This window comes from Dermochelys coriacea, chromosome 3 (assembly GCF_009764565.3).
Source record: "Dermochelys coriacea isolate rDerCor1 chromosome 3, rDerCor1.pri.v4, whole genome shotgun sequence".
NCBI lineage: Eukaryota > Metazoa > Chordata > Testudines > Dermochelyidae > Dermochelys > Dermochelys coriacea.
The window spans coordinates 51,998,861-52,021,892 of NC_050070.1; the positions used below are offsets into that span (position 1 = coordinate 51,998,861).

The 23,032-nt window shown below is 41.2% G+C and overlaps 1 protein-coding gene across 1 annotated transcript in view; it reads right to left on the reverse strand.

Moving 5' to 3' along the window:
- Window positions 1-23,032, reverse strand: part of LOC119852956 (protein eyes shut homolog) — a 231,230-nt gene that overhangs the window by 142,560 nt on the left and 65,638 nt on the right. The window contains exon 5 of the mRNA XM_043511472.1: window positions 532-654. Within this exon, the coding sequence (XP_043367407.1) occupies window positions 532-654 (123 nt within the window). The remainder of the gene's footprint in view (window positions 1-531; window positions 655-23,032) is intronic.

Below are 23,032 nucleotides of genomic sequence, written 5' to 3' on the forward strand. Positions count from 1 at the left end.
TCCTCTGATATTCTTGTTAACTGCTGGAATTAGCCTACCTTGCTTGTCATCATGAAAGGTTTTCCTCCTTTCCCCCCCCCCCTGCTGCTGGTGATGGCTTATCTTAAGTGATCACTCTCCTTACAGTGTGTATTATAAACCCATTATTTCATGTTCTCTGTGTGTGTATATAAATCTCTCCTCTGTTTTTTCCACCAAATGCATCCGATGAAGTGAGCTGTAGCTCACGAAAGCTTATGCTCTAATAAATTTGTTAGTCTCTAAGGTGCCACAAGTACTCCTTTTCTTTTTGCGAATACAGACTAACACGGCTGCTACTCTGAAACCTGCTAAATTTTATGTTACTAGTCCTGAATTATGTTATTTTCTGTGGTTTAGGACTACTTAGTCTCTGCTGAAGAACAGATGTTAAGCCATGTACTCCAGCCCAGCCTTTGATGTACGGCTTCGAGGAGAAATCATTTCCTACTGTACATCAATTTTCTTTCATATTAATGATTAGTTTTCAATTACTGTGAGGGCTGAACCTACCTATAAAACCAGGTGCACAGAAACAAAGATAGCCATCCGATTTATCTTTGCAAATGCTGAGTACTCCACAAGGTTGTGACAGGCAGTCATCAATGTTTACTTCACAAAACTGACCAGTAAACCCTGTCAAAATAAAAAAGTGAACAAAAATTAAATTGAGAGCAAAATACAAGTAAAATTAATATTATCATGTTTTATCCAAGACAAACATAAATGAGATATGGACCTGTTCCTGACATTTCGTTTTACATGGCTTTCTAGTCATTACTTATATCCTTTCAAATTCTATCTATGGTACAATAAAATACTTTGCCCTTTCAGCACTTCTCAGGCAAATGAATCCCAGGTATTGTTAAAATGTGTATAATATAAAGCAGCATGCAAAAGCATGGCTACTTTTAATAATCACATAACTTCCACATATGCTAGGTGCTGTCAGTATCTTGTTAGCAAAGCGTATTTGGAATCTCACTTCTCCAAGGGATTTTATAAAAATATTTGTCAGCATACTGAGAAGGACAGGACTGATCCCTGCAGGACTCTGGACATAAAGGTTCTGGAGATAATAAGCTGTCCATCACCTTTTTCTGTGTTTTGGGATTAATATAGGGGTTTTTTTTTATGAAATGCCTTATATTTTAAAAATCAGATAATATGGTGTTATTCATAAAACAGAGATTACAAGCTCTGCCAGTTTTGGCAGTGGATCTTTATTAGTGTCTTGAGCCAATCTATGCACACTTAGCCAGGGGCCCACATTATGAGGTGTCAAATGCCCTTAGCTCCTATTGGAGTCTCTGTGCAGAACTGGGTCCTAGCTGTACATGCCTGAACAATACATGTTTTATATGCATGTCTGCAAATTAAAAGATACTTTCTACTGGGTACGCTCAGAACACCATTTCCTTTATTATGCCAAAATAAATTATTTTCAAACCAAGTAAAGATTTTACTTTAACAAAGATATGATTATTTAAAAAAAAATCAGCTGCAGATAATGTGTACACAGCTGGGTTCATAAGAACATAAGAATGGCCCTACTGGGTCAGACCAAAGGCCCATCTAGTCCAGTATCCTGTCTTTTGACAGTGGCCAGTGCCAGGTGCGCCAGAGGAAATGAACAGAAAAGGTAATCATCGAGTGATCCATCCCCTGTCGCTCATTTCCAGCTTCTGGCAAACCTGTCAGATGCTAGATATCTATATCAAATTTCCCAATTCAGACGTTTTCAGTATAGTTGTAAGGATAGGGAGTTATAGGCAGCTGGTTTAAAACAAACAAAAGGAAGTATTTCTTCACACAATGCACAGTCAACTTGTGGAACTCCTTGCCAGAGGATGTTCTGAAGGCCAAGAAGCAAACAGGGTTAAAAAAAAAGAGTTAAATTCATGAGGATAGGTCCATTAATGGTTATTAGCCAGGATGGGCAGGAATGGTGTCCCTAGCCTCTATTTGCCAGAAACTGGGAATGAGCGACAGGGAATGGATCACTTGATGATTACCTGTTCTGGTCATTCCTGCTGAAGCACTTGGCATTGGCTACAGTCAGAAGACAGATACTGGGCTACCTGGACCATTGGGCTGACCAGTGTGGCCATTCTTATGTTCTTATAATACAAGGACTAGAACTCAGGCCTGCAGAGTCTGGACCAGCCGATGGACTCACAGTGCCACTGGGAGCCCATACACAGCTACACCAAGGGAGCACTGTGAAGGATAGGCATCAAAGAAGTACTGTCCAAGGGACCCAGAGTGACAGTAGCCTGGCGAATCAGAGGGCTGCAACCACCTTATTTAACCCTGGAGGGTGCCTCAGGCAGTTGTCTGGACAGCAACATTGACTTTGGGCCTGCAGAGTGGTTTGGGACTCCAGACCTCTCCTGATCTCCGATCCCAACCTAATGCTGACTCTTGCCTTCTGACTCTAGCATGATACCACCTCTGATCTCCGGCCTCCAGCTCTGGCCTGACCCTGACCCAGATTCCCGCCTCCCGATTCTAGCCTGGTACTACCTCTGATCTCCCGTCTGTGACCCTAGGCTGACTTTGACCATGACTCCTGCTTATTTTACTTAGTTCTACTGATTCCTCTGACCTCTGCTCACCATCTATCATCCCTGACTTGTGGACCCCAGCCCCACTGTGACCACTAGGCAAGATTGCCTACACCCCAATCCCTTATGTGTTTAAAGAAGGGCAGCAAAATACACTTTTCAGTGGGAACAATTTATGTATTTTCACTTCTCAGTGACTCAAAAAGGACTAAAAAACTTTCACAAATTCTCCCCTCATCCACACAATCATCTTCCCCCACAGACCTGAACAGCTGGATTTATTATTATTTAACAATTATATCACAAGAGCAACTAAAAACCTTAAGCCAGGTTGGGCCCCGTTGACCTAGGTACAGTTGACTCATTCTCCTAACCTTAGTAAAAGCTTGGAACAAGATCTGAACTACACATCTTGAGTTTTTTTCAATTGTTAGAATAGAAACTGCTTTGCAGATTTTTACTAGCCATACGTTACAGAAGACCATTAGAATGCACCACTGAAATCCATCCACCTCCTACATGGAGGTCACCAACATAGTTCACAGCAGCAGGAAACGGAAGGGAAATTTTGGACATTCAAACAAACCTCACCTCTTATGAAGTGCTATGTGATGTTTAATGTCTAGACAGAGCACAAAGGAGTTTATGCAATGCATTGGACCTCAAAGAAGCACCCTGTAACTCCCATATTAATAATTTGTATATAGTTGTGATATTTCATGCAAAGCATGCCATGTAAGATACCATATGAAAGGTTATGATCTGCTGAAATTCATTTTTCTGTCGAAATATGTGTATTGTTATAGTGTATGCAGTTATGAGATTTTGCTACATGGTTGTTATTGAAATATATTGTGAGTTTGGGAGTTGCCCACTGCTAGCTTTCCAATGACTAAAGGGATGGTGACCCACACCCAGGTGGGCATTAAATAACAATTGATCACCAGGGGAATTGTAAACAAGAGAGTTATAATTCTGAAAAAGACAATGGAGCAAGCACCACACAAAGAGGACTGATCAACTCTACATCTCAGCAAGGCCCATCAGGACATGTCTGGGCCAGAAGCTTCCCTGGGACATCAATTGAGGGTATAAAATAAGGACAGTGGGATCATGAGAACACCTTTCTCCTCCCCCACCTATGCTGAAGACAAGAACTCTGGGAAGACAAAAACTTTGAATTGAGGAGCTTGGTCCCAGGCTGAGAAGGAAATTCAACTTGTGTATTAAGAACTGTAACCTGCCAGTGATATATACTGGGGTAGAAAAGCTATTTGAATCAAATCTTGCTTAGTCTGATAAAGTTTAGAATTTAGACTGTAATTTTACTTTTAATTCCTTTGTAACCATCTTTGTCCTGTATGCCTACCACTTACAAGCACATAATCTATCTTTCTGTAGTGAATAAACTGATTTTAGGGCTGTCAATTAATTGCAATTAACTCACATGATTAAATAAAAAATTGTGATTAAAAAAATTAATTGTGATTAATCACAGATTTAATCGCACTGTTAAACAATAGAATACCAATTTAAATTTATTAAATACTTTTGGATGTTTTCCCTCCATTTTCAAATATATTGATTTCAATTACAACAAAGAATACAAACTGTACACTGCTCACTTTATATTATTTCATTACAAATATTTGCACTGTAAAATGATAAACAAAATAAATAGTATTTTTCAGTTTCTCATATGAGTACTGTAGTGCAATCTCTTTATCACGAAAAATGCAATTTACAAATGTGGATTTGTTTGTTATGTAATTTCACTCAAAAACAAATTGATGTAAAACTTTAGAGCCTACAAGTCCACTCAGTCCTACTTCTTGTTCAGCCAATCACTAAGACAAACACTTTTTTTTACATTTACGGGAGATAATGTTGCCCACTTATTTACAATGTTATCAGAAAGTGGGAACAGGCATTTACATGGCACTTTTGTAGCCAACTTTGCAAAGTATTTACATGCCAGATATGCTAAACATTTGTATGCTCCTTCATTCTTCAGCCTCTATTCCAGAGGACATGCTTCCATGCTGATGACACTCGTTAAAAAAAATGTGTTAATTAAATTTGTGATTGAACTCCTTCGGCAAGAGTTGTATGTCTTCTGCTCTGTTTTACCTGCATTCTGCCATATATTTCCTGTTATAGTAGTCTCAGATGGTGACTCAGCACATGTTGTTCATTTTAAGAACACTTTCACTGTAGATTTGAAAAAATGCAAAGAAGATACCAATGTGAGATTTCTAAAGATATTTATAGCATTCGACACAAGGTTTAAAAATCTGAAGTGCCTTCCAAAATCTAAGAGGGATGAGGTGTGGAGCATGCTTTAAGAAGTCTTAAAAGACCAACACTGTAATGCAGAAAGAACCTGAACCACCAAAAAAGAAAATCAACTTTCTTCTGGTGGCATCTGACTATTATGACTATAATACTATTAAATTATTATCATAATATTTCAGATTATGAAAATGAACATGCGTCAGTTCGCACTGCTTTGGATTGTTATTGAGCAGAACCTGTCATCAGCCTGGACGCATGTTCCCTGGAATGGTGAATGAAGCATAAAGAGATATATGAATCTTTAGCGCCTCTGCCGTGTAAATATCTTGTGATGCCAGCTGCAACAGTACAATGTGAATATCTGTTTTCACTTTCTGGTGACATTGTGAACAAGAAGCAGGCAGCATTATCTCCTTCAAATGTAAACAAACTTTTTGTCTGAGCGATTGGCTGAACAAGAAATAGGACTGCGTGGACTTGTAGGCTCTAAAGTTTTACATTGTTTTATTTTTGAATGCAGTTAATTTTTTGTACATAAATCTACATTTGTAAGATCAACTTTCATGATAAAGAAATTACACTACATTGTATTAGGTGAATTGAAAAATACTATTTTTTTTGGTTTTTACAGTGCAAATATTTGTAATAAAAAATAAATATAAAGTGAGCACTGTACACTTTGTATTCCGTGTTGTAATTGATACAATTCTCCCCAAGGAGTTCATTCACAAATTTAATTAATGCATTATTTTTTTAATGAGTGTCATCAGCATGGAAGCATGTCCTCTGCAATAGAAGCTGAAGAATGAAGGGGCATACAAATGTTTAGCATATCTGGCATGTAAACACCTTGCAATGTTGGCTACAAAAGTGCCATGTTGAATGCCTGTTCCCATTTTCTGAAAATGTAGAAAACATCCAAAATATTTAAATAAATGGTATTCTATTATAGTTTAACACTGCGATTAATTCTGCAATGAATTACTGTTAATTTTTTTTTAATTGCACGGTTAATTGCAATTCTTTTTTTTAATTGTTTGACAGCCCTACCTATTTTAATGTTTTATCTTAACCAAGTGAGTTTGTCTAAAGTGCTTGGGTAATCTTTTCAGATTACAAAGGGTGGTGCATGTCCACTATTCTTTGATGAAGAGACAAACTAATTAATGAGCTTGCATTGTTAAAGAAAAGGTCTTGAGTACAGTAAGATGGTACATTTCTAGCGGGCAATGTTGGGGGCTCAGGTGATTTGCTGGTATTTCCCTCCATGTAGTTCATTAATAGCTTGGAGAGCATTCATGCATCTTAGCTGGGTGTGTCTCTGCATGCTGCTGGCTGAGGGGTAAGAGCTCCTGGAGGGCTTTGCTGCTTGTCACTATCAAAGCATTGTGAGAGACAGCCCAGGTTGGAGAGTTAAGGGTGCACAGTGGTCCCACAGTTCCAGGTGTGGAACCCATCACACCTTAATTTTAAGGCCAACTCTTACTGAATATTATGTTCCAAATTTCTATAAAAATAAACATTTGGGGCCAGATCTTAGCCTAAGTTAATGGCATTTTGTGCCTTAAACAACCTTAAAGCTGTCCTAAAGATGCAACTGAGATTATTCTGGCCTGAGAGAATCCTCAGTTGGTACAAATATGGCATAGCTGACTTTATGTCAATAACTCCCAGCCCCAGAGGATAGGGTGCTTTTTGGGTTCATGGCTAAAGCATTTTGCAACTTAAGAATCCTCACTTGTATAACAGTCTCTAGAGGGGCAATTATAAGCAAGCTCACTAAACTGCTCTAACTTACGCTGGCAGCCATTTTGATTTCTGGATCAGGGGACAGAAAGATATCTTAGGACTTAGGGCTACATTTACTTTCCCTCTGACAAAGCTGGAAATTGCATCCTTAGTGATTACTAGGAGAAATTCATACTGAACATTAAACTGTTTGCTTCTCTAAGTAGATGTTACCATGATTGTTGAAGTATTCCCTAACATTCACATAAACAAAATTAATATGAGGATGGAATATCATAGTAACATTAATCAATAGCAAATATTTTATTGGTGATGACTGTATGTATTAATGGCAATTTAAAAAAAAATCAGATTATTTTCTCAAAATCTTAAAATGCAGATATCTTTGTTTAGCTAGTATAAAACTGAGACCTAAATACTTAAAAGAAAATACCGCCACATTTACACTACATGAAAAAACAGAGTAGAGTTTGGGACCACAAAACAAATGTCACACAGATAGATATTTGCAAAAAGTTTGTCAGCAAAACAGAATCAGCAGGAATGCTTAAGATCATATAAAGATGGTATAAAAATTCAATTAACAGCCACCTATATAATTCCCCCTATACCTCATCAATACATACTTGGCCTTATAATTTATTTATTTTCCAGAGGTGTCCCATTTAAATTCTTCAGGTATTTCTTTTTGACAAGCCCAAATGCTTCATGGCAAAAGTGATTCTTATCCACCAGACTGTGATACTTAAACTCCCCAGGGAGATCCTCACATTGTAATTCATTCTGACATGGTCCATCTACACAATGACTTACGGGAATTTCACAACATTGTTCCTTATATCCTAGATGTCAGATACCTCTGAAGCTATGTATTAGAGCTTCACAATAAAGGCTACTGTCTGGATCATAAGGATTAGACATACATTCATTCGCTGCTACTAAACAGCTATCACCAATAAAAACTTAAAATAATGTTAAATAGTCATTATCAAAATTAGGACTAGAAAAACCTAAATAGAACTGAAGATTCTGATAAATCCATAAGTTGGGGCTTGATCCAAACACTAATGAATTCCTCAGAACAAATCTGTATCATCACTGCAATACACTTTAACTGGTGGCCATGTTCTTCCCAAGTGCTAAATCTACTCCCTTAAAAAAATAAAAACAATCCTGAAAGAGTTTAAATATTTTTACAGCCAAGGAGTATGGATCCTAGACCTGAATGCCCCCAAAATTCAGGTGCATTTGGATTTGGGGATGTGTATAATACCTTGGCAGATGGTTAGCTGTTAACTTCTATATAAAACCACATAAATCACTATTGTAGCAATGTGTAGATACAAAAACAATGACCATTACCGCCACCACTAGCCAAAACCATGTGAGCAGCAGCCTGCCTCAAATGAAGGAGAACTTAAGGGCAATTTTTTGGAGCAAGTGCATCCTTTCAGGAGACTGGCCACAAATGCCAGTAGCACCACATGCATACTGTCAGGTATCTGCAAGATTCTGCAACCCAGCTGACTCTTGCTGAGTGCATTGAGAAAGGCCAAAAATTCTAACAGGAGCTACCTATTTAGGTTTTTACAATTTTCCCCTCAGTGTAGAATCCTAGATCATCGCCCAGTCCCTGTTATTCTATGCTGCCTGTGGAAAGATGTTGGTGTTTGATCTTATTTAAATCTCCAACATAGAGGTCAAGGATTCCAAAGCTGGTGGTTGCTCGTGCTCCATCACGGTAACTGCTAAGATTCCTGCCCTACTCCCCGCCCCCTGAACTGTTTTGCCACGTTTTTCAGAGTAGTGAGGGAGACAGTATAGCATCCCTTGTGAGCACAAAAACTGGGGACGTATACCTGAATTCTGAAATAGAGACCTGTGGTTAAACGACTGATTATATGTCCATTAACTGATTACATATACATTAACAGATTTTGGATCAGTCTTCACAGTTGCATCATTCTCCAGCAAACCACACTGCCCATATGTGGATTGGATAACTAACATGCTGCCACGGATATTATAGGTGGCACAGTTATCAACGCCTATAGTTAAGTTGGGCAGACACTTTCTAAGACCCTATTTTCAGTTGCTTATAACTTTGCCAAACTTTGACCATTCAGACTGAAATCTCCAATGTTGGGTATCTGCCAGAGGCTCAATTATTTGGAAAGTTTGAGCTAAAATGTTTCAGTCATTTCTCAGAATGAGATAAGGGGAAAATACATTGTTTTGGCTACATTAAGAAAAAAATCTTACAACCACTTCATTCAGAACTCCAGCACATCTATGCTTTGGAAAAGAGACTTGAAAAATGCATGATGCAAATGCAGGGGACTAAATTAAGTTCTTTATATCATTTCTTAACTTTTGAGTGCATGAATTTGTAAACTTAATATTCTTATACCTTTTTATGTAATATTAAATAAACTGCATGCTGTCACAGAAGAGTAGTTAAAGAACTTTTCTCTCCCATTGGGTTCATGTTCTCCCATAACAAGAGGAAGACAAGCATGAGGCCATTTACCTCAAGCACTCTCCTTCCTGCACATCCCAATTTGGAACAGAAAAGCATTCTCAATCAGGCCTGAAAGTCTGCATCCATTTTATTTGGTTTTATGTTGCACAAAGAATTCCCCCAGGGTTTCAGTTAAAGCACAGATTTTGCTGCCACCAGATGAAGCAGGAGGTTGTGATGTAGTGGAAATCCACACTTCATCCAATAGGCCCATTCTACAGGCAGTAGCCACCCAGTTTTTGCATACACTACAAAACCCCAGCATGTATTTTTTACCATAATTCTGGTCACTAGTGGGTACTGACTGTGTGACATTATGATAGCTTTGCATAATGGAAAATGACTCATCTGACACAGCAGAGCATTTCTGGTGGAAATATTACTAGGATAATTTCCTTCATTACACATATTTCCTCTATTCCTTCAGTCTTTCCTCTATTTCTTCCAGCCCTTGCACTTCATTAAAATTGTTCCAACGAGTGTCTAAGGACCTCTTCCTAGCCAAAGATTAGAATCAGTACTCCGTTCTCATCCATCATAATCTGCTGGCTGACTTTGACACAGTTGACCATGCTTGTCTTTTTGAAATCTAATCCTCCCCTGGATTTCATGACTTTGTCCTTTCCTGGTTCTCCTCCAACTTCTCTAACCACTCCTTCAATATTTTGTTTGAAGAATATTTCTCATCCCCTCTGCAGCTTTCTGTGGGAGCTCAATCCTTGACCCTTCCCTTTTCTCCCTCTAGCTTGTCTCTGGGCAATCTCATCTTTCATCTCTGTGATGATGACTCACAGGTTGACCTTTCTGTTTTGTACCTATCTCTTTCTGACCAAGTTAAAATCTCAGTCTGACATCTCATCATAGATATTCAGCTGTTAATTTAAGTTCAACATGGCCAAACTAAACTCTTAATCTTTTCCAGCCAGCTCTTCCCATTCTCAGTCACCATGAATACCACCACCATACTCTGTCACTCAGACCTACAACTTGGGTGTATCTGTGACTCAGCCCTGTCCAGAGATCTTCCAGATCATGGCTAAATCCTGATGTTTATCAGGTAAATCTCTTGTTCAGACCTGCACAATCTCACAACTGAAGAACTATGTGTTTCCTCCTCTCTAGACTTGACAAACATAATCTTATCCCACTTATGCCCATTCAAAATTCTGTCACAAAGATCATTTTCCAGGTCATTCCAGGTCATTAGTCATTCACTCTTATTACCTTTCTCTTTGCATTCCGACCACCGTCTCCACCTTCTCCACCACATTAAACATAAAACTAGCCTTTGTTTCCAAAGCACCTTCATGGTCTATACCCACAATATCTATCATGATCGATATGCCATTAAGACATTGATTACCCATGTATGCTCTGCCAATGTCATCAGCTTTCACCACTCATTTCTTACATTTTCAAACAAATACCCTTTACACTTTTTCCCCTGCCACAAACTCCTGCATCAGAGGAGCTTCCTGAAAAGATCTACAATGCCAGCTCATTGACTCCCTTCATCTCTCTCCATAAAACTCTTTACTGCCAACAATAAAAAATTATATTAAAAGAGTTTAGTCACATCCCCAAAACATTTTTTTCCCAGTGCTGTGACCACTAGTTATCATATTAACCAGTTTTGTCTTATTGTTACCTTGCAGTTTTTGTTTCCCACATACACTTATCTCTGGTTTTATACTTAGATTTTAAGCTTTTTGGGGAAGGTTCAATCTTTTTTGTAGTGTGTTTGTACAATGCCTATCACAATGGGACCCCACACAGAGCTGGGGTCCCAAGGTGTTACTATGTTTCAAATAATAATAATTAATAGTAAGTGGGAATAATGCTGATATTAAGAAGATCATTCTAATGATTTGTTCCTTGGGGAAGTTCAACAAAACATTCAACTTTATTTCTCACTCTCACCACATTGCCTTAGGGAATTTATAGTTCAAACCACTGCTCTCTCCATGGGCTAAGCTCTCTGGAGGATTATATTTCTCATAATGCAATGCAGATTTCCCTCTGACTGAGCTGTGTGGTACATTAAAGGGAGATGTAATCTGGCCAGGAAGCCTATAGATCAGCCTATAGGGGAGAATGGAAGCATAAGGCTCCTGAATTACAACTCCCATGAGATAATGCATTACGATGGGGAAATTAAATTTAATATTGAACTGATGCAAAGCAATTTAGGTCAGTTCAACAAACAGCAGTGAAACATTTTATTTTTGGAAATATTTCATTTCAACATTTGCGATCAACACAGAATGTTTTAACAAGTCTGGATGAAAACTTTTTTGAATTTCCAATTGATGAAAAATTTCCAAATGTTAATTTTTAATCTCAATTTGGAAAGAAAAAAATGTTAAAATATCAGAATGAAACATCAGGTTGGAAATCCAAATTTTGCTCAGCTCTAAGCAACTATATATTTGAAATAGTAATTCCTACTCCACTCACATATTTTTGGTGTCAATAAATAAATTGAAATTAAAAAAATTGTTCACTCAGACCCCTAAAACTTTTTTCCCCAGGTGATGGTAGGTAATTTAGCTCCATATCTGCTTTTCTTCAGTTGTACTGCCACATAGGAGAATTAAAGGGCAGCATGGTTCCAATTCATGCACCCACCCTGTCACAGGATCATTCTCAAAATACAGTATGTCTATGTGCTCTGTGAACTTGGATGCAAGTTAGGTAAGGTGTCTGACACCTTACAAACTGTCAAGTTAATGTAATTCAGCTGTCTCAAAATAAGAATTATTTCCAGACAGATTAGAACTTGGTCACTATTCACTGCAAACTGTCAACTCAATATCCTTGTGATCTTGTTCTCTTATTTCAACACCAAACTATATATGATAGCAAAATATAATTCTTGTTTTTTAGTTTTGTAGTCAAAACTACTGAATATTCTTTATTTTTCTGTAGAGTCCAAAATATTCTCGTGCGTTAGAGAGACACATAAAAAGGAAAAAAAAACCCTCCCCCATTTGCTCTAACATTGGATGTAATCCAATGAGAAAGCAACAAAACAAATAAAACTTTCAAAAATTTTTTTGAAAGTATACAAGGATAAGGTAGGTAGTACAATGATGACAATAATATAAAGTTCACATGATGACTCAGTCTGGGCATATATACATCTTGGTAAGTTTTAGTTTTTTAATCAATTAGCTTGCTGCTTGTTGGCAAAATTGCAGAGAAAACTTTTAAGGGGGGATTTAAAAGAAGAGAGGATAGTAGATTGGTGACTGGGTTAGAGGCGGCAGTTTAGCAACAGTTACCTCTTTAGTCAGGTGTGACAAAGTGGGGATTTTCCCTTGTTATGTTGTGTGTGTCCTGCTGTTTTGTATGGATGCTGTGTGTGACTTTTGTGGAGGCTGCTCCAGCTCCCTGTACGGATGCTATGGCTACCCCTTCCTGACCTGAGACCCAGGAGAGGAATGCGACCAGGTGACTCTGAGCTCCCCTCCCGCCAAGATGGACTTGGCTGAAAGTCACTGATTTCTCTGCTAACAAGTTCTGCCCTATGCTGTGTTCCTGTTGACTAATAAACCTTCTGTTTTACCAGCTGGCTGAGAGTCACTGCTGACTGCGGCATTGGGATGCAGGGCCCTCTGGCTTCCTCATGAGTTCCAACCGGGCAGACTCTCTGAGGGAAATGCACGGTGTGGAAGGGGATGCTGAATGCTCTGAGGTCAGACCCAGGAAGGTCGAAGCCGTGTAAACTTCTTGCCCTGGAGACAGTATGCTCAGAGAGAAGAGGCATGATCCTTCAGTGTCTTGACTGGTTTTGTAGAGAGTTACTTCATGACAACTGGTAGCAGTGGTGGGATAAACTGCACCCCGTGGACAAAGAATCATGCAGTAAGTGACTGTGGAGCAGTAGAATGAAGGGGGATTATCAGGCGTGCTGAAGACTCTGAGAGGTACAGTTCCAGAAGGCGGAGGAGCTTACAGCTTAACCCCGAGAAAGGGTGGACCCCTGAAAATGGCTGTCACACTTAATGGAATCCTCCCAGAGACTGTGAGGAGCTGAGAGAGCACAGGCCTGTGAGTACATGACCACTTGGGAACAGCATGGAGATGGCTTATAACCATCTCCTTAAGAAGCTGTGTAGGGAGAGAGGGCTGTGCATTGGAAAGCTCACTAAGGCACAGCTGATTGCTCAGTTGGAAGATGAGGATCATTTTGGTTCCTGACCCAGCTGGAGCTTTGAGAGCTTGGGAGCAGCCAGGCAGTCCCAGGGCCTTCACTGGGTTCTAACCCAGCTAGGGTCGCGAGAGAGGCTGGGAGCAACAGGGTGTTCGAGAGATCCGTGTCCCCGACCAGCAGGGGGTCTCCACCTGGTTCCCCATCAGTGGATCTAAGACTAGTGGATTTGGAGAGGAGATCGAAGGAGTCAGAGGACCATGAGAGACAGGGAAGGCATGAAGCAGAATAGCTGGAGAGACAGAGGCAGCAGGAACTGGCAATGGCTCAGCTGAGAGGCAAAAAGGACCCATCCAGGGGTGAGTGGGGATGGACCCTGTGGTGCTAATTCCACAGAGAACTTCAACACTAAATTGCTGCCCCAGGTTAAGGAGTGGGGATATATAGATGTCTGTCTCGTGGCCTTTGGGAAGGCTGGCAATTGGAACCAGGCTGGCTCTGCAGAAAGGCTCCAGTGTCTAGCCCCCTTCCTGGTTCCCAAGGCCTTAGAGTGTTTAGCCAGATGGCGGGGTGGCCGACTGGCTCCCACTCCCGACCCCAGCATATATGTCTGTGTGGACTCTCCTGGGCTCAGGCTCCTCAGACCTCCAGTGGGAGTGGAAGGTGATGATCAATGAGCAGACATTCCTGGGGTGGCGAGACCTTGGGACAGAGAGAACTGTTGTGAGGCACCAGGTTGTACAGCCTCACCAGATGCTAAAGGGCTGTGACCTGGGTGAAGGTCTCAGGGCTGAAGCCCCTCGCCTATGGGGAATGACTGACTCTCTTTGGGACAGGATCCAGGCCATGCTCCTGTAATAGCTGAGTATTTGAATTTGAATCCAGGGAACCAATTGGCTGAGACTGAAGTGGTCAGTGAAAATGCAAATGTCCTGGCTGGCTGAGGGGAGGAGTTGCTAGGCTCAGGATACCTGCCTGTCTGTAACCAGAGCCCTGGAGCTGAGTGGGACAGAGAGATGCTCCCTGTCCCCCTGCACATGGGGGAAATGGCTCACGCTAGCTCTGGTGCTATGAGCAAAGCAATGGGCTCGCTGCCTGCCCTCACTGGGTTAGCAGGGGCAAAGCTGAGCCCAGTGGGATTGGAGATCTCAGATGAGTGTGAGGAACCACAGCCAAAGCAGGACTGCTGCCAGCCAGGGCTGCCTTGTCCAGAGGTGCAAATGGCCTGGGACAAGGGTAAAGCCATGTTGGGACACCTGCCTGTCACAGAGGAGCCTTTTCAGAAGATGTCCCTGGACTTGGTGAGGGACGAATGGGAGGGGAAGGCCTCCCCCGATGGAGAATCCGTGTGGAGTATGTACTGACTTTCCGGAAAAAGCTCATTGAGCTCATTGGTCTGCCCAGGAGAAGCTAGCCAGGGCCCAAGGGAGGCAGAAAGTCTGGTACGACCGCTCAGCCTATGGCACCGGGGACCAGGTGAGGGTTCTCATCACGGTGAGGAAGAATAAGCCACAAGCTGCCTGGGACGGGCCCTTCAAGATCATCCAGCAGCTGAATGAGGAGAATGATGTGGTGGAACTGCCCAACTGGGCTCACAGCCACTGAGGGGACCAGGTCAACATGATGAATCCGTATTGTGACAGGGAGAGGCTGGTACTGACCATGTGTGGCAAGTGGGAGAAGGGGGAAGATCTCCTGGTGGGTTTCTTCCCTGACACCGGAGCCAGCTCCTTGCTAGAATCAATTCCCCTCTCTGACCAGTTAATCCCTGCCCAGCAGGCAGAGATCATAGAGATGCTGCATTCCTACCGACAGCTGTTTTCCAACTGGCCTGGGCTCACTAACAGAGCTGTCCACTGGGTGGAGCCGAGACTCGGCCCTCCCATCAGGTGTTCCCAATTCAGAGTAATGGGGAACACAGCACAGGCCCTGAAGGGAGAGGTCAGAGACATGCTGGCTTTAGGGGTGATCCAGCCCTGGGGCCTCTCCTGTGGTGCTGGTCCCCAGGAAAGATGGGTTGATCTGATTCTGTGTGGCTTATTGGAAGCTCAATTCTATTACCATGTCTGGTGCTTGCCCATTCTTAGGCCTGATGAGATCCTAGACAAGCTGGGTGGGGAATCGATACACTATGACCAGGGGTCTCAGCAAAGGCCACTGGCAGGTGCCTTTGGATCCAGATGCCAGGTTGAACCCTGCTTTTGTCACCCCTTTGGGGCTGTACAAATTCCTGGTCCTACCTTTCAGCCTCAAGGAGACACCGGTCACCTGCCAGCGCCACGTCGAACAGTTACTGAGGGGATGGAGAATTTTACCTTAGCATACACTGATGATATTTGTGCCATTAGTTGGACCAGGTGTCCCAGGCGAAGAGGGGGCTGAGTCGTCTCCAGGATGCAGGGCTGACTTTAAAAGCTGGGACGTACAAGATGGGGCTATCAGAGGTGTCATACCTGGGCCACAAGGTGGGAAGCAGCTGCCTAAAGCCAGAGCTGGCCAAGATGGGGGCGATCAGCAACTGGCCTGCTCCCCAGACTAAGAAACAGGTCCAGGCCTTTTTTGGGATGGCGGGGCACTATCACAGGTTTGTGCCCCACTTTAGCTCTGTGTCAGCTCCCATCACTGAGCTATGCAAGAAGGGTGAGCCAGACAAGTTGATCTGGAACAGACAGTGCCAGAGGGCTCTCTGCATGCTGAAGGAGGATCTGATCAAGGCCCGGTGCTGGGAAACCCAGACTTTGACAAGACCTTTATGGTGTTCACCGATAGCCCACACACAGGGCTGGGTGCAGTGCCAAGGCAGGCCAATGCAAAGGGGGAGAAACACCACATCATGTCCTGGATCAGGAAGCTGCTGCCCCTGGAGCAGAGTTATGCAGCCATAGAGAAGGAATGCCTGACCTTGGAGTGGGCTCTTAAAAGGCTGCAGCTGGATCTATTTGGGTGGTGCTTCACTGTGTACCTGGACCACTCGCCCTGCCATGGCTGCACCAGTTAAGAGGGCCAACGTCAAGACCCTGAGGTGGAGTCTGTCCTTCCTGAATTATGAGATGGAGGTGGTCCACGTTAAGGGGAGTGCAAATGTTATAGCGGATGCTTTGTCCCGGAGAGGGAGGCCTGAACTTCCCAAGGTCACTGGCTAAAGTGACCCCACTCAGTTCAGTCTCGAAGGGGGGAAAAGATGTGATGAAGTGGGGATTTTCCCTTGTTACGTTGTGTGTGTCCTGCTGTTTTGCATGGATGCTGTGTGTGACTTTTGTGGAGGTTGTTTCAGCTCCCTGTACGGATGCTGTGGAGGCCTCTTCATAACCTGAGACCCAGGAGAGGAATGTGACCAGATGACTCTGGCCCAGGAAGCGAAACAAAGGCTGGAGGAGGAGCAATGGGTAGGACAGGGGCCAGGCAGCTGGAAGTGAGCCAGTGTCGGCTGGCTTGGGGCTCAAGGGGAGGACCAGAGCCCTGGCTCTGGGCTCCCCTCCCCCCCAAGATGGACTTGTCTGAAAGTCACTGATTTCTGTGCTAACAAGTTCTGCCCTATGCTGTGTTCCTGTTGACTAATGAACCTTCTGTTTTACCGGCTGGCTGTGAGTCACTGCTGACTGCGGCGTTGGGATGCAGGGCCCTCTGGCTTCCCCATGAGTTCCACCCGGGTGGATTCTCTGTGGGAAGCATGTGGTGTGGAAGGGGATGCTGAATTCTCGGAGGTCAGACCCAGGAAAGTCGAAGCTGTGTAAGCTTCTTGCCCTGGAGACAGTGTGCTCAGAGAGAGGAGGCATGATCCCCCAGAGTCCTGACTGGCTTCGTAGGGAGTACTTCCAGTGCATTGACCTGGTGACTCAGTGACATCAGGATAAACAATAGTTCTGCCAACAACATTTCTCCAAGAAGGCAAAATCCAGGACTTATTTAATTTAGAAAACAGCCTAAAATTATGGAGTAAATTTTTATGGGACAATAATTATATTATCTATATATGAGATTTAGGTACTATTGTTATGGACCTTCCTAGAAATGCACAGAGAGATAGATGAGGTATGGGGAAAGAATGAGAGAGATTAAATAGTGTGCAACTTTTAACAATAGATATTATCAGCATTCTTTTTTATTTTTAAACAAATTATAACACCCCCCAATTGATTATTTATTGCAAGAAATGATTGCAAGATAATGATCAAAGCAAAAATGGCATTTTATAATAAATACATTCAATTAAAAAAACGTAATGGTTCTTTTTCAAAGCTGTGACCCGGACAGAGTGTATAAATTCTGCTTCTCTTTCTCTCCAGAATTTATCTTCGTAACTGTGTCTTTGTGTCACTTTCTCTCCTTTTTTCCTACCTCCCATGCAGTGGTGCTTCTCTTCTACCCAGTGGGATCTAAGGACCCACACTGCTGTCTTCTCTGCCATTTCCTAACAACCTAACATAATGACTGTTTCAATTGCGTTGGAATTTTTTGGACCTCAAGCAACAGTACTCAATCAGCAGATTTAATGCAACCATCCTTCTAAAAAGATTTTCCTTTGACCATTTTTCAAACCCAGGAGAAGGGACACAGGGCCTGATCCAGCATTGATGGAAGAAAGCAGGAGTCTTTCATCAGTTTCAGTGAGAAACAGATCAGGGCAAGAAAGAGAAAGCAGCAAGGAGAATCTGTGCTATTTACCCCCTGAAAATGCAGACTCTAAGGGTCCACTCTAAGGGGGCACCAAAATAAGTTTTTATTCTGAATGTGTATGCTGACTTGCAGTGTGTCAAGTCATATCTTATCAGTTTATGATGTGATGCAGGAGAACAAGATTTACCACTCTTCTACACCTACGAAATTGCGCAGTCAAAAAAAGCCTTGCGAAATAATAGCAGCTATCTATTTTAATCTTATCAGAAAGACTGTAAGGATGTCACTGTTTCTGGTTTCTTTCAGAAGGTCATGATGCAGAAGGAAGCATCACAACATAAGCCTAGTTTTGTACAATCAACAAGTAATTTTTTTCCTCCTTCTAGCTGATATCTCCTTCACTAATTCATACACAGTAATTAAAAAAACCTATATACAGAATATATAAATTAACAGCAGATGCTATAAACTGTTTTTGATTGTTTCACCATATCCTTTTATGTTGCATCATATCAGAGATCAGAGCAATATAACAATGAAACAATGATCCTATGCTGAGGATCTGAAAACTGGCAAAACATTTCAACTGATGAGACAGCTGCATTACGAAAAACACAGTTTTTCCTTGTAAAGGAGCAGTCTGTCTATGCTACTTTGATACTTTATAAAAGCAACAAGAGCAATAAATATTTGAGATGTTCTTGTCCAATAGGGGCCAAAAAAATCACACTGAAAATCCTACATAAATATAGGCCTTTCCAGAAAAAGCATTAAATGCTAATGGTGATATCTGATTTTTCGCGATTGTTGATCTACACAATTAGTTTTATGGAAAAGAACCATATTTCTATGTCTTTGTTTAAAAATTGGAAATCAGGTAGAATCAGATAAAAAAACAGTATTGCTAGTAGGTGTAAATGAAACAGCTGACTTTAGCTGTTTGGTCAGAGGTAACTCCCAAATATATGCAGGGGAGAGTGAGAAATCAGAGGAATATATTAGTCACCTGGAAGGAAAAAAAGATACCTTATACCTCAAATGCTTGTGCTATAGATAGAAAACAAAACAATTCACATCTCAGCATCACCTTGGTCTGATTCTCTTGTAATTTGCATCTAAACAAGTCAGTGTAACTATTTAAAACAATGGAATTATACCAGTATAAAAACAGAGGGAGATCAGAATCTGGGCCACACTTCTTCTAAAAGAAAGAGAAATCAGAAAATAGAGATGGTTTTTTCCCCCTCTTTTTCTTGACAGCTTTCCTTAAATTGATCAGTTGCTAAAAGTATGTTTACATTAAGGTAGCAGGCCAGTTTATGCTTTGATTTACATATTTCAAAACATATAGCTGCATATGAAGAGTATATAACCGGTTTCATTTTTTTTTCTTGTTTGCAATGCTGATGCTGGCTATTTTAATGTTTTAATAGATATAGGGAATTAGTAACATTTATGAGTCTTGTCCCCATTTGATAGCTTTCTTTGTTACTACATATATCAGAATTGCCTCATCTCTGCCTGTTTCAATCACATAATTACAGAGTTGTGTTTTCTGTACACAGAATTGCACTCACTCTATGAAGCCCTTTTTCTGAAGATAAAAAACACTTTCACAAACTCTTTCTTTTGTGCCCACTGAAAGATTGTTTTCTCTAGGCAAGATCACTAAAGACAATCTAATGAAGGGAAATAGCTCTTAGCTCATTTCGTTGGAAAAACAACTCCCCTTTCAACTAACACTGTCAAATAACACTATTTGAGATAAAGAATACAATATACGTTTTTTGTGTGTTACAAAAGGTTGCATTTATTTGATTTATTACACATTAATTTCCAAATTCTTAATATTCTTTAGAATTAAAAGCTCTTGAGTTTCAAATTAACATTGATCACACATTGGGTATTGTTATTGATTTTGAGTAATAAATAAATAATAATAATGATAATTAATACTTACTATAGATATTGCTTTACATCTTCAAAGTATTACACAAACATTGATTAACTGTATAATCTCTGAAGAACAATTGGCAGTCTCTCCCCATTTCATAGAGAAGATTTAGTGGCAAAAAGACAATGCAGAAGTTTGGCCTAGTTACATTAAGACTTCATTAATTTTTTACAAAATATGTGGCAGTACATAAAAACAGCCATACTGGATCAGCCCAGCATCCTGTCTTCTGACAGTGGCCAATTCCAGGTGCTCCAAAGGGAATGAACAGAGCAGGAAATCATCAAGAGATCCATCCCCTGTCATCCATTCCTAGCTTCTGGCAAACAGAGACTAGGGACACCATCCCTGCCCATCCTGGCTATTAGCCTTTGATGGACCTATCCTCCATGAGTTTATCTAGGTTTTTTTTTATTTTCTTTTTTTTAATAGGGTTTACATATACATTATGAAATGTTATAATGTCTAAATACAATATTTTTAGGGGAGACCAAGGTAGATCTTATTTCATTTAGCTGTTTTTTTTAATGTAGTACAGATTGGGGATTTTGGACTAGAGAAAAATCAGGCTTTTTATCTTTTTTCCTGGGAAGGAGCCTAAATAGGTGCACCCCACCCTACTTTAATGCAGCACTCACTTCTGCATGGGCTTATCAGAATTTTTCAGTGAAAGACATTCTTTGTAGTCCTTTCATGTCTCAAAAATACTTGCAGCCTTTTAATGTTCCAGCTACCAGGGTGAGAGAGCAGAACAGGATCTTACAGCCTGACACCCCATTATATGAAGATTCCACCTTGTGATTCCCTCTTTCGGGAACATATGTTAGTCTTACTGCGACATCAGATCACAAAGTTCATCTGTGATGAACTGGAACTATGTCTGTACAATTTAAGAATTCTAACTGAAAGTTGTATTATGAAAACAGCTGTATCACGAATGCCTACCAATATGTAAAAAGACAAAGGAGTACTTGTGGCATCTTAGAGACTAACAAATTTATTTGAGCATAAGCTTTTGTGAGCTACAGCTCACTTCATCGAATGCATCCGATGAAGTGAGCTGTAGCTCACGAAAGCTTATGCTCAAATAAATTTGTTAGTCTATAAGGAGCCACAAGTACTCCTTTTCTTTTTGCGAATACAGACTAACAGGGCTGCTACTCTGAAAACTACCAATATGTAGATACACCATTACTGACAGGCTGTCTATCAGGAATACACCAGGCAGATATAACAGAAGGTGCTTAAGACTCCACAACGCCCTTACAATCTTCTTCAACCCATCCTGTATCTTCCTGGGGCTCATATTTGGTGTAGTCTCCCTTGACTCTTCCCCTTTTTCTATAGGACTAGCCTCTCTTCTCTTCTTCCTTACCCTTCCACCTTCAACAAGTACCTGCTGAGCCCCTTCTTCATTTTCCAACTCTGCAAACCTGTTCCTAAGCTCTATTTCTCCTTCACTGGCCCGTCTTTTTCTCTGCCTGGTTCTTTGAGTCACATGTTTCCACTGACCACTTTCCTCATCCAGTCTCTCCTCAAAATTCCCCAGCCCTGCTTCCATCTGTGAGTCTGAGCTTTTCCCTTCAGATACCTCATATCTTTGCTCCATCATCTGCTCAAACCCCTTCCTAAACTCAACCAGACTTTCCACCTGCATCTCCAAACCTCGGATCTTTCCCTTCATCAGCTCTATCAGACGGCATTTCATGCAGAAAAAACTCTTACCGGTTCCCCCCTCCAGGATCATGTACATACCACAGCTTCCACATCCAGTCATCCTCAATGTGTGTTTCACTACAGGAGTCACTCCCACAGCTGCCTCTGTATCTGTCATCTCCTTCCCACCTAAATCCTGTTAATCTGGGAAACACAAGCCACACCAAGAAGACCACCCTCCACAGCAAAAGCAAACCCCAAACAAGCACCACAATCCAAACTCCCCTTGCAAACTCCCACTCAAACTCCCCTGTTTAGAGCTCTGTTTCCTAGCTCCTGTGCCACTGTCTGAGGAATTGGCACCTGAAATTGCAAGCCCATTAGCAAGAATTTTTAATGAATCTGTAAACTCAGGAATAGTACCGAATGATTGGAGAATTGCTAATATAGTTCCTATTTTTAAGAAAGGAAAAAAAAGTGATCCAGGTAACTACAGGCCAGTTAGTTTGACATCTGTAGTATGCAAGGTCCTGGAAATAATTTTGAAGGAGAAATTAGTTAAGGACATTGAAGTCAATGGTAAATGGGACAAAATACAACATGGTTTTACAAAAGGTAGATCGTGCCAAACCAACCTAATCTCCTTTTTTGAAAAAGTAACAGATTTTTTAGATAAAGGAAATGCAGTGGATCTAATATACCTAGATTTCAGTAAGGCATTTGATACCGTGCCACATGGGGAATTATTAGTTAAATTGGAGAAGATTGGGATCAATATGAACATCAAAAGGTGGATAAGGAATTGGTTAAAGGGGAGACTGCAACGGGTCCTACTGAAAGGCGAACTGTCAGGTTGGAGGGAGGTTACCAGTGGAGTTCCTCAGGGATCGGTTTTGGGACCAATCTTATTTAATCTTTTTATTACTGACCTTGGCACAAAAAGTGGGAGTGTGCTAATAAAGTTTGCAGATGATACAAAGCTGGGAGGTATTGCCAATTCGGAGAAGGATCGGGATATTATACAGGAGGATCTGGATTACCTTGTAAACTGGAGTAATAGTAATAGGATGAAATTTAATAGTGAGAAGTGTAAGGTTATGCATTTAGGGATTAATAACAAGAATTTTAGCTATAAGTTGGGGACGCATCAATTAGAAGTAACGGAAGAGGAGAAGGACCTTGGAGTATTGGTTGATCATAGGATGACTATGAGCTGCCAATGTGATATGGCTGTGAAAAAGCTAATGCGGTTTTGGGATGCATCAGGAGAGGCATTTCCAGTAGGGATAAGGAGGTTTTAGTACCGTTATACAAGGCACTGGTGAGACCTCACCTAGAATACTGTGTGCAGTTCTGGTCTCCCATGTTTAAAAAGGATGAATTCAAACTGGAGCAGGTACAGAGAAGGGCTACTAGGATGATCCGAGGAATGGAAAACTTGTCTTATGAAAGGAGACTTAAGGAGCTTGGCTTGTTTAGCCTAACTAAAAGAAGGTTGAGGG